This window comes from Lipophrys pholis (genome assembly GCF_963383615.2).
Source record: "Lipophrys pholis genome assembly, chromosome: 7".
In the NCBI taxonomy this organism is placed as follows: Eukaryota; Metazoa; Chordata; class Actinopteri; order Blenniiformes; family Blenniidae; genus Lipophrys; species Lipophrys pholis.
Window position 1 is genome coordinate 9,519,433 of NC_137638.1, and position 11,467 is coordinate 9,530,899.

An 11,467-nucleotide genomic window follows, 5' to 3' on the forward strand; every position below is an offset into this window, starting at 1 on the left:
TCAATTGTTGTTTCAAGCAGAGACAAAAAGCCATGACATGCTTCTGACTTTTATTGAATACTAACATTAATCTCCAGCTTTATATCCAATGTCTAGTTTTTCTTTCTTTCACTATAACGAAACAGATTCTGATGCCAAAGACATCTCAAGTCTTTTCTGACCTTTTTGTCATTTGCATTGCATCCTGTGACATTTTCTGCAGACATGGACAACACATCAAACATTATGGACGTGCTCGAGTATCTAAACCAGGAGTGGCTTCAAACCAGTCCCACATAGCTGTAGGATCCAGAAGAATTATAGCGACGACTGACTTTAATAAACTGGTCCCAAGTATCTTGAGGCAAATTAGCTTATCTTTATAGAGGCATTACCTATGGGTAAAACTGTTTGAGTGTGGATACATTTGAAATATTGTAATATTTATTTCATTTAGCAATAATGCATCGACTGTGTTTATGTTTCACTATTGAGCAGTTTTTGATCCAATCATAGCCTTCATTTTAAGCATAACTTAAATGTGAATAATTATAATAGCATGGTTTGTCTTTATTTCCTGTCTGACTGATTTCTATTGTGAAAGAAATTTCTGAGGGTATAATATAACACTGACATATAGCCTCAGTGATTATATTCATTGGGTGTGTTTGGTTTCTTTTGAGTTGCATGAAATGGCACCGGGCCACATGTAGTGTCAAGCGTTTTGCCTCATAGCGAGAAAGAATTTCCGGGTGAAGTTTGTGTAACCATGCTCAACAACACTTCACTGCCGGTGGCTGGCTGGCCCAAACAACCTCCTCGACTCTGCGTTGTGTATTTTGTTGAATGGCGACGGGAGGCTGGAACAGGCTTTGTGTCGCCGTTTATTACCCTGGGTATGAAATAAACATTTGCTGGTCAGGTTTACGGCTCGCTATGGGCATCTACACACAGCACACTATAACAGAAATACACATTATTTACCGGAGGTTAACTGGCGAGCTCACGTGGTGTGTTAAACACATATACACATTTAAACTTGTGAGACACACATCAAACACATAAAAACCAACACTTCGGTAGTTTACAATACACACATGATTACATAATGAACAAATACAAATAATATTATACAGTTTTAGACACTGCTGTTTTCGACAAGCCACCTTGTGCATGCCTCTGGTGAACTGACAATGCTGGCCACTTGGCAGCAGCATATACTGAGAGCTCCTGAGGGAGGCGCTATAGAGCCATTCAATAATTGCATGAACCCAAATAATAACAAGTGGAATGTATACCACATAAACTTTGTTACATTTGCATGTTCTTCCTGGACATGTGTGAGTGTCCTCCCATAGTCCTCTCTTCCCATAAGCATGCGGGTGAGGTGAATTGGTCAATTTAAATTTCCCACTGGTGTGAATGTGAGTGTATGTGGTCTGTCCCTTTGTTGGCTCCTGTGATGGACTGGAGATCTGTACAGGATGTGAGTGCAGGATGTTCCCTCCAGCCTTCAAGACCTTGAACTGGATAAAGCATTATAGAAAATGGATTAAGTGATTAAAAAAAAAAGTCTACTCTTTTTCTACTGAGTTAAAAGAAAATGGAAGAAACAATTAGTGTAACCTCATAAGTTGTCTTACCTGTACAATTTGCCAACTTTTTTTTACACGAAGGGAGCAGCACTTGTAATTTTATTAGATGTGGACTATAATGACAATAAAGCTATTCAAATTCAAAGGTCAGCTTTCAGACAATTTCTAGTCCTATTAAATTCAGCTGGGTGATCTTTCTATTAATCCATTGAAAGCAGTTGATTATAGGTAAGGGGCCGCACGGTGGTGCTGTGGTTAACCAGCGAGAAGGTCCCGGGTTCAAATACCATATGGGAAATTCTGTGTGGCTTTTGCATGTTTTCCCTGTGTGTGTGAGTAAATTACCCCAAGGTGTGAATGTGTGGTTGTCTGTCTCCCTGTTTTCCCTGGGATGGATTGGTGACCTGTTCAGGGTGTATCCTTCCCTTGAACATAGTTATCTGGGATTGGCTCCTGAAACTGATAAAGCTATACAGAAGATGGATTAATGGAATATATGCAAATTAAGTCATGTGGGAAATGTGACACAAATTCGAAAAGTGAAAAAGCAAAGAACACTTTTTGGAATGCATAAAATCTGTATCATTTACAATGACACCTGTAATATGAACTGCAGGCCAACTTAAACATTAGTTTCACTGTATTTTAACATCATTCCTAGACATATTTATGGTAGTAATAAATATATCTTTATGTAGCTCTTAGAAATGGTGTCACATTTATATTATCCGTGATTAAAAAGAGTCTTGGCTGAGTAAGAGGTCTGACTGAATCTAAGTTTAATTGAGAGATGAGCTGGCTCACATTAGCAGCACTGATGAAGCCAAAAGAGACATCCAGAAATATGCCTGTTTTTAATTTTAGTTGTAAATTAAAACCCGTGCAACATGAAATAGAGTATTCAACGTTTTTTTTTTAGGAGTTTGAAAATATTACATTAGACACGTAACAGCAACACCACTCGTTAATAGTATGGATATTGTATTTAGGCATGTTGTCAGGCAGCTTGGCGCCCGGGGGTCCTGGCAGTTGTAGGCGCTGGTCCAGACGAGCTGTTTATTTTGAGTTTGTTTACGTTTTTTAAAAAGCGAACAAATGGCCTCGACTCTGCTGTCTCCCATGGTGGACTACTACAACGACGAGGAGGAGCTGGACAGCGTGGACGAGGACGACGACCGGAGTTTCAGGGGAAGAGACTCGGAGGAAGGTGAGGTTTTAAAGCGGATCCTCCTCAAGGCTCGTCGGGCTCCGTCTACTTGTTGGAAAACAAACGGAAACGCGCGGTACTCAAACAAATCTGCTTGGTTGGTTGTTTTTTTTTTTTTTTTAAGGCAGTTTTTAAATCCACTTGCGGTTTGGGTTTGAGTTAGCTTTTGTAGTCCGTTTGCAGTTTTCTTCCATTGTGTGGTGAACTATTGTTTAATATTAAGTCACTGCTGACATTAGGGAACAACAGAGTTAGCATGCGAGCTACATCGTTAGCCGCTTCAGAGTGCAAACGATTCTGCTGCGTAGTGGAAAAAAACACTTTTTACAACTCGATACGGGCTGCAAGCTCTTAAATATAGCACACATAATCTATTATTTTGCATAAAAACTTTCGATTGGTGACGCAATTGCGTCCCGAGCTTCAAATAAACATCGATCTTTACGCTATTAAATGCACCGAAAAGTGACGTCCGTGTAACGTAAAGCGTATTCCGATGATGCACACTCGCGGCGGTTATAAACGCTTCGCTGCGATGTGCTGCGCGGCGTTAATTAGCCGCCTCGCTCCGTGACGTTAGCCGAGCTGTGTCCAGTCCGCCGCACTGCCCTCTTCACACTGTGCAGGCAGGACGGATCGCACCGGATGGGAAAGACGAAAGACGAGGAGACACACGGGCGATGACAACGCTACAAGGTACGGGCACGGTTTCACGACGAAGGCGAACGACATTAGGGTTTTGCGTGTCTTCTCCGAGAAGAACCCGGACAAACATAGGCTCGGGTGACTCTTTAAAACGGGGCTAACTTCGGCTAGCACATTAATGCTAACTGAAAATGAAAGCTGCTGTGTCAGCTTAACGCGACCGACGGGCCTCGATCTTCGTTCGTTTCGGTTTTTTTTCTTTCTTCTTCTTCTTCTTCTTCTTGAGTTAAAGTCGGTCTAGTCGGATCGTACCGGTGCTCGCAGGGCTGGATTCCCCGGAGTTTGGCCACATTGTCCCAGCTGCTTCGCCTCGAGTTGTCCCCGGCTTGACAGCGGCTCCAAGTTTAGCCGGCATCGCTCTGATTAATGCGGCAAAAGCTTTGACACTCACGGCGAGACAGTCGCTCCATTCAACATTTAGTACATTAGGTCTACTCACCCCAAAGACATTTTTTTTTTTTTTTTTTTTTTTTTTTTTTTGCGTACTAGATTCTTCCTAGTCGGACGAACTTTTCCGGATGTCAGTCCGAGGATCAGACGTGGATTTCCCCCCCGGTGTGTCCCGGTCTAACCGGAGGGCATTCCCGAGCAGGGTGTTCACCATTACCTTACCGGTGCCACGCACGTCTACGCAGGAGGGGGGTTGTTTTATGGCAAACCGGCCCTGTAATCATGTCGTGGCACAACATGCTCCGGTGCATTCAACTCTGATTTCAATCTGTCATCTTTCGGGGAATAGTTGTGAATAGTTTCTCTGTCCTGTCCTTCTTCCAGACACTGAGGATGCCAGTGAGACGGATCTTGCCAAGCATGATGAGGATGACTATGTGGAAATCAAAGAGCAGTAAGTTTATTTTTTTCTTCTTTTTTTTTTAACTTGAACTACAAATGCTGTCTCGGCACATCTAAACTCTTATTTCTTTGCAGAATGTACCAAGACAAACTGGCCTCTCTGAAAAGACAGCTGCAGCAACTCCAAGAAGGTAGATTTTTATTTCACATCACCTGACAAATAGGCCTCTTATGTAGTGCATTCAAATAATTATTCACAGTAGTAGTTACATGATAACCCCTGGCTTCAAAGAGAGAATCAGATGATGACAAATGTCCCTCGGCCATGAACGGCTCATTCTAAGCAGCCTTGTTGTTTAAAGATACAAACTGCTGACTGTGCTGTCCGAACAGCTGTCCCACAAGTATTGCCCAGACTGATGTTCGTTGTGGAAATTGCAGTGTTGCATATTGTGTTTATATAAATCCACAAGTAGGTGGCGCGTCAGGGTGGTCCAGTTTAGCCTTTTTGTGTGTTAAGAGTGGAAGAAGATGCAGACATAATGAGTAGAGTTGTTTATATGTTTTGATGACGGCTTGTATTGAAGAGATAAGTCCTTTCTCGTCCAACATAAAGATCTTTTTATTTTTTTCCTCTTGCAGGCACGCTGCAGGAGTATCAGAAGAGAATGAAGAAGCTGGACCAGCAGTACAAAGAGAGACTCAGAAATGCAGGCGAGTACACAGCGTTCTCACTGGACTCGCGTCATCTTTAAGATCGAAGCACATTTACTGTTGATTATTTCTCAATTTGGATTGCTTTGTTTTGTTTGTGGATTCCCAACGAGAACACTGGCTGGACATTGAGCTGCAAAATAAAGCACTGGCTGAGATGCAAAAAAAAAATGTGAATAGAAGTTAATAAACAAAAGTTTTGATTGTGATATGGAGCATTAGGTTAGAACAAAATTCATCTTCAGCATGGAGGAATTCCTTACAATCAGATGTCTTCATGTGTTTCCAGCCACAGTAACTTACAGGATGTGCTTCATCTGCAAATAATTCTTTAAGTCCTTTAAAGCAGTAATGATTCAATAATCTGTGCAAGCTCTTGGAGGCATTTTAGTTCTGCTATATAGTTTGCTCACCTCCCAAGTGTTAACACTTGGTATCCGCTCATTTATGTATTTCTGTTGTAAACGCGGGTGCAGGATTTATGGGCATTTTCAATAGCCAGTCATGCTGTCTGAACGTTAAATGTTCCCGTCAGTTCATGCTTATGTCCAAAGTGGAAGCTGTAATTGCTAAAGATGCAAGCTGCTCCTGTGTTTCTATTAGACGAGCGAACATCTTGACTGCACGATAAGTTATCTTGAGATGCCACCTTACAGGACCAGTAAATGAGGGACTTTGATATTAGAGCCCTGTCTTTGTGTTACAGTGCTCAGAGCTTGATGCAGTGCTACACTTAGTACGTAAAATTCATACGTCTCTTTTTGCACTGTCCGAGGTCACATTCATTTTATTAGCTGACCTGAAATCTTCCATCCCAGTGGCTGTAACATGTGCCTGTATCGACTAGTCAGCTGCTGGAGAAATTCAGCAGCAGCATCTTGTCTTTATTGTTGATGTGTTCGAAGAAGGAAAATGAACAAATGTGAGGATTTGAGTGAAAAATGGTGACCGCTTGATGACTTGGTCAGTCTTCGGCCCGATTCAACAGACGAGCTCCTGCAGCTCAAACTGCTGCAGAAGTTAATGAAGGTCCTGATAAATACCAATCGGAACAAAAACTGCACAGTTTTAGGAGGGTGGTCAAAATGTCTTACATGCAGAGATGGTAGTTAAAACATGCTGTGAGCACATTACTCTCGGTCACACTTCCGAAAATAGGAATCAGACCTAATTCCTCATCTTTCACCATTTTAATCTCGTCTCAAACTTTCTTTTTGTTGACTCAGTCGCTCGTCTTGTTTATGTTCAGCTTTGTTTTCTTCTCTTTCAGCGCGCCAGGATTTCATTTACTCAGCTTTTCGCTGATGAAAAGGCTTTTTTCTTTGTGCTGAATACTTTATCTTTTTTTGAAAATGGCCTCGTAATAGACTGACGGGAGTTCGACTGGAACCCAGTAGTTGCATTTATAAATCCGATGGCAGCTGAATATAAATGTGGCAAAAAAGAACAAGAATACTGTAATAGAATTTGAATCGAAGTTTGTTTATCATGACACATGCTGTTTCTCTTCCCCCTCACAGATCTCTTTCTCCAGCTTGAAGTAAGCTCACTCAATCTCCCTAATGTACAATCGGTCGTTACGTTCTACGTGTGAGATGTGAACGCATAATCTCTCTTGACTTTTCCAGACAGAGCAGGTAGAGAGGAACTACATCAAAGAGAAGAAGGCCGCTGTGAAAGAGTTTGATGATAAAAAGGTTGAACTGAAGGAAAACCTGATCGCGGAGCTGGAGGAGAAAAAGAAGATGATCGAGAATGAGAAACTAACAATGGAGCTGACAGGCGGTGAGAGAAACGAACAGGAATATTAATTAGAGGCTTACTCAGCAAAAAATAAATAAAGAATGGAGAAATTGGGGTAAAAGTACTGAGAGTGGAAGTGGACCTTTTCTGCTTTTGGTATTCTGCAACTCTTCAAGATGTCTGATCAGACTTCTAGATGCAGTGGAGCTGTTGTAATCACCTTAATTTATAAAGTTTTATTATTTTAAGTTAATCTGTATTTTTACAGACTCAATGGAGGTAAAACCCATCATGACGCGGAAGCTGAGGAGACGCCCCAACGATCCAGTCCCAATCCCAGACAAACGGAGGAAACCTGCACCAGATATCCTTCATTCTCCTTTTTTTTTTTTTTTAAGGGAAGGACTGGTGTTTTCTTAAGATCGATTTCTCGTTTTCCTTAACTCTCCACACCCCAGTTAAATTACTTGTTAACAGACGACCAGATTATGGAAGATCTGAGAACACTGAATAAGGTACGTGGTTCTGGATTAGTTTATAGAATAATCTCTTTGACAGACATGTAATCTTCATTCATGAAAACTGAAATTGTGACCGAGGTCTTTAACTACGAGGACATATTAGAATTAACATCAATTATTTAACAAAAGGTATGTCTTCAAGTAAGTTTATTAAAGTGAAATGTAATTAGTTTTTCTATTAAGTAATATACTAATTACTCTCGTAGCCTATTGAAACCCAGAACAGAAATGTATATAGTCCTACTAATTTTTCTCTTCAGTTAAATCCTTTCCACAGATTGTTTTTATTTTATTTTTCACACATATTCACAGCTAACAGACAATAATTCTCCCCAAATCATTCACAATCCGACCATTTATTGATCGCTTCTATAGATCAATGGACCCAAATGTCCTTAATGCTGAACTGTTGGGCTCCTTTAGCACTTTTAAAACATTGTTTTAACAATGGGAAGATATTGATTGGTCATCTTGCTCCAGATGATACGTCTTCATATCACTTCTTAAGAGTCTCTGCCGAATGTCTCACTTTGTGTTTAATCATTGTAACGGCTTCTCTTCACAGCTGAAGTCACCAAAGCGACCAGGTATGGCAGCACTCGTCTCCTTAAGTGCGTTTAGATGTGAACACTTGAGTCCTGTAGTTCAAAGGGAAGGCTTTGTCATTTAGGGAAATGCACTTATTCACTCTCTGGCTGAGTTAAGGGAGAAGATTGATGCTGCTCTCAGCTCTCGACACTAAATCTGAAGCTGCGCCGCAGGCTGTAACTTCAGGTACTTCTGTCGTCGCCAGCAGAGAAGTTGGGACATTGCTTGTCAACTATTGGTCCTGCATGCCTACAACACTCTAAAACAGGGGCTTCAAACATAAGGCCCTTGCGGGCCAAAACCCGCTCGCAAGGGGTTCTAATGCGTCAAACCGCCAAGCGAACTGTAAAAATGTCAAAGGAAACATTGAAAAAACAAACAAACAAAAAAAAAAAACAAAGTTGTTAAGAGTATCGGACAAAACACAACACTTAAGACCTGAGCTGAGATATCGGCATGAAAGAATGCTGCCTCGTTGCTCAAAGCCATGTTGTCATATTGGATTTGTAAAAAGATGCATAATGCAACATAGATTATTTTCTTTTGACATTTCACTGTATTTTGCAACCATAAAGGATCATACAATTGTTGAGATTGTCGTTATTTTCAGTAGTAACTGCCAAAGTATCGACATTTTCATCACATGCACTCACATATACTCTGCACATTACATTGTACAAATGAAGATCCCGAATACATATAGAATAAAGCAGCTTACACAGTGAAAGTTCCGAGCTCTTAACTTTGCAGTTGTACATTTGAATTTGAAACCCAAACATTCGGCTGAATACAAAGTTTTATCACTACCCCTCCACCTTCTTTTTACCGGTTTTGTGTGTGCTGCAGCTTTTCAGTGTGTTTCTCCCCATGTAGTTTCCCCGTCGACCCCCGAACACATCCCCTCTGCTCCCCTGGAGAGCCCCACCCAGCGCTACGAGGCCCGCATCGAGGAGGGCAAACTTTACTACGACAAAAGATGGTAATGACATTCTTTTTCTGTCATTTCAAATGGTCTGTTGCAACTTGTTTTCTTTGTTTTGTTTTTTTTTAGCACGGGAAAATAAAAATGCGAATTACGATGAGAGGAATAGTGAATATCTTAACGAGAGAAAACGTGGTTTATCAAAATGAGGCGATTAATCAATGATCAATGGCTTTCAAACCTTAAAGAGGAAAATTTAACTTTTAAAGAGGGAGGGAGGGAAAACCCCGTCATAAAGAGGGCATAACAGGAAAGGGAATAAAAGACATTAATACTATATAGAATCATGTTTATGTGCTTACTGGTTCAGCATTTCAAAATGTTTTAGTAACGCGGATAAAAATCTTAAGATTTGAAACGGGAGGTAATCCAACCCTTCCAAACTCTTTTTGATTTTCATAACCTCACTTCATGCAACGTTTATCCAAATCTGCTAAAATACCTTTTTGAATCCTGAAGCAATCTGAATCTATTCCAGTGTAAGTGGCGCTGGATCCACACTGCTTCTGTATCACAGCTCTATTTCAGAGGCAAAAGCTGATTTCATGTTCATGAATCATGTTGGTCTCTGACTCAAGCTTGTGTCTCCACTAGATGGCCACGTTGTTCTGTTTGCCGGCTGTGAAGCTCCATTGATCAGACATATACAAAACCACTTGGATGGCAGTTTTTTTTTTGTTTTTTTTTTTTTTTTAAAATTTCATTTTAAATTTTATTTTTGTCTGGGCTACAGAAAGAGCTCTTATGCAGGAAGCGTTGAATATGTGCTGGCGCTTGGAGCCACCATTTAAAAAAAAAAAAAAAAAAAAAAAAAAAAAAAAAACACACGTACTTGGAGGATCTGTCTGCATCAGAGCCAGAGCAGCTGCTGGGATGTAGATTGGCTTTCAGTTTGAGAGCGGAGGTCTGCAGACATGTCAGGAGGTCACTGGAAACCCTCCTGAAGGAGAATGAGGAGGTGGAAAGAAGTGAGACATTTCCTTTTGAAGCAAAGCCTCATTTATTCCAGCCTGCAGGAAACCACCGCCGCCGCAGACAGACGTCATTATTCTTGACTGCTCCCCGAATGATTAAATACCTTGGAGTGTCGATGTCTTCCTCTGGGTTTGGTTCGGAGCCATTAAACAAACATAACTTTTTGTTTTGGCTTTTCAGTTCAATTCTCTACTCTGCGCCGTCTCAGGAGAAATGCGGTTTGTTCGTCTGAGGGCGCGAGAGTTGTCATCATATATGACGAGTTCCTCCCTGATGCAGTTTGTTCTCATGCCGACAGGTACCACAAGAGCCAGGCCATATACCTGGAGTCAAAGGACAACACAAAGATTAGCTGTGTCATCAGCACCGTGGGGACCAATGAGGTGAGGGTTCAGGATATTCTATATTTTGCTGATGTGAATCTCACAAATTTATTTACCTTTAGAATTTTCATTTCATACCATTCCCGCTGCTTAAATTATGAGACGACGTGCCAAATGTGGAATTTGTGCCTCTCAAAGACTTAATTCCTCCTCTTTGTGGTGCAGATTTGGGTGAGGAAGACGAGCGACAGTACGAAGATGAGGATCTACCTGGGCCAGCTGCAGAGGGGTGCCTTCGTCATCCGTCGACGGTCGGCTGCGTGAAACGTGGCGTCACCTCGCTCCTCCTCGGCCAAGCCCATCTGTTTGTTCATCCATCCATTCATCCGACCGGGTTCTTCGGTGCATTTCAGACACACACGGTTTTTCTTCACTTTGCTTCGGTGGCCGGAGTCGGTTTGTTTCCCCACATCCTGGGACGGTGCTGCTGCCGCCATTTTTTTTTTTCCATCATTACTTGTCACTATGTGGCTAAACTCGGAAAACAGTTGGCGGTTATTTAGCAGCCTGTGTTGACTTTTGTCTCAAGCCTTTACTTTATATGGATTCATCGGACAGTCAGCAAAGCAAACACTGTAAAAATTATTTAAAAACAAGCTTCAGTTTGAGCAGTATACATCTCCCCGTTCAAAGTTTTCCTTATACAAGAAATTGTACTTTTTTTTTTATTTTATTTTAATTTTTTTTTTTTTATTAAATGCCTTTTGCACTGTCAAGAACTGGGGGTTCCCTGCTATACTGATGGTTTTTACAGTGTTTCTGTTACATGTGTAATGAGCCTTCTTATTTGTTAGTTGAGGAAAATGTGTTTTGGAAGTGTAAATTCTATTTTGTCCAGTGATCTTCTCCACAGTTCAACAGTATCTGCATGTGGAGCTTTCACTTCTGCTTATTTGTATGGTGTCCCATGTGAATAAAAATGACCCCTGCCTTTTCTTACGACCTGAAACGCTTCATTATTGTCGCCATGATGAAAATCATCCACAGGCCTCTAGTAACAAGTGACCACAACTTAACACAGCTATGCTCGGTGTCAAATTACGATGCCGGAGCGTCACGGCTGGTATTTCAAAGAAACGTGTTTCTGAAGTGATTGTGTATAGCTTATACAGTACAATTGCTGATCTTGGTGACAAAATTACAAATTCAGTTAAAGATTTTTTTAAATTCTGGATTTATTTGGACTTAATTGTCAGTGTAAAAGGACTTTCAGTTGGAGCAAATGTTACAGTGGATGCTTCACAGACGATCACAATGCATCAAATTCTGGCAAAATTGTTTAT

At 41.1% G+C, this 11,467-nt stretch overlaps 1 protein-coding gene across 4 annotated transcripts; it reads left to right on the plus strand.

The window, feature by feature from the left end:
* The first annotated feature begins 2,567 nt into the window (after positions 1–2,567).
* suds3 (SDS3 homolog, SIN3A corepressor complex component) lies at positions 2,568–11,128 on the plus strand. Of its 4 annotated transcripts, none has more exons than XM_080467414.1 (13): positions 2,568–2,781; positions 4,261–4,330; positions 4,414–4,469; positions 4,921–4,992; positions 6,513–6,532; positions 6,621–6,777; positions 7,004–7,099; positions 7,189–7,250; positions 7,822–7,843; positions 7,962–8,030; positions 8,718–8,823; positions 10,100–10,184; positions 10,350–11,128. In XM_080467414.1, exons 1-13 carry the CDS (start codon positions 2,670–2,672, stop codon positions 10,446–10,448), a joined length of 1,026 nt encoding a protein of 341 aa, XP_080323540.1. In that variant the 5' UTR covers positions 2,568–2,669; the 3' UTR covers positions 10,449–11,128. The 4 variants fall into 4 exon arrangements, with proteins under 4 accessions (XP_080323540.1, XP_080323541.1, XP_080323542.1 ...); XM_080467416.1 differs by having other exon boundaries at positions 2,754–3,477; XM_080467415.1 differs by lacking the exon at positions 7,962–8,030.
* Positions 11,129–11,467: the final 339 nt, after the last annotated feature.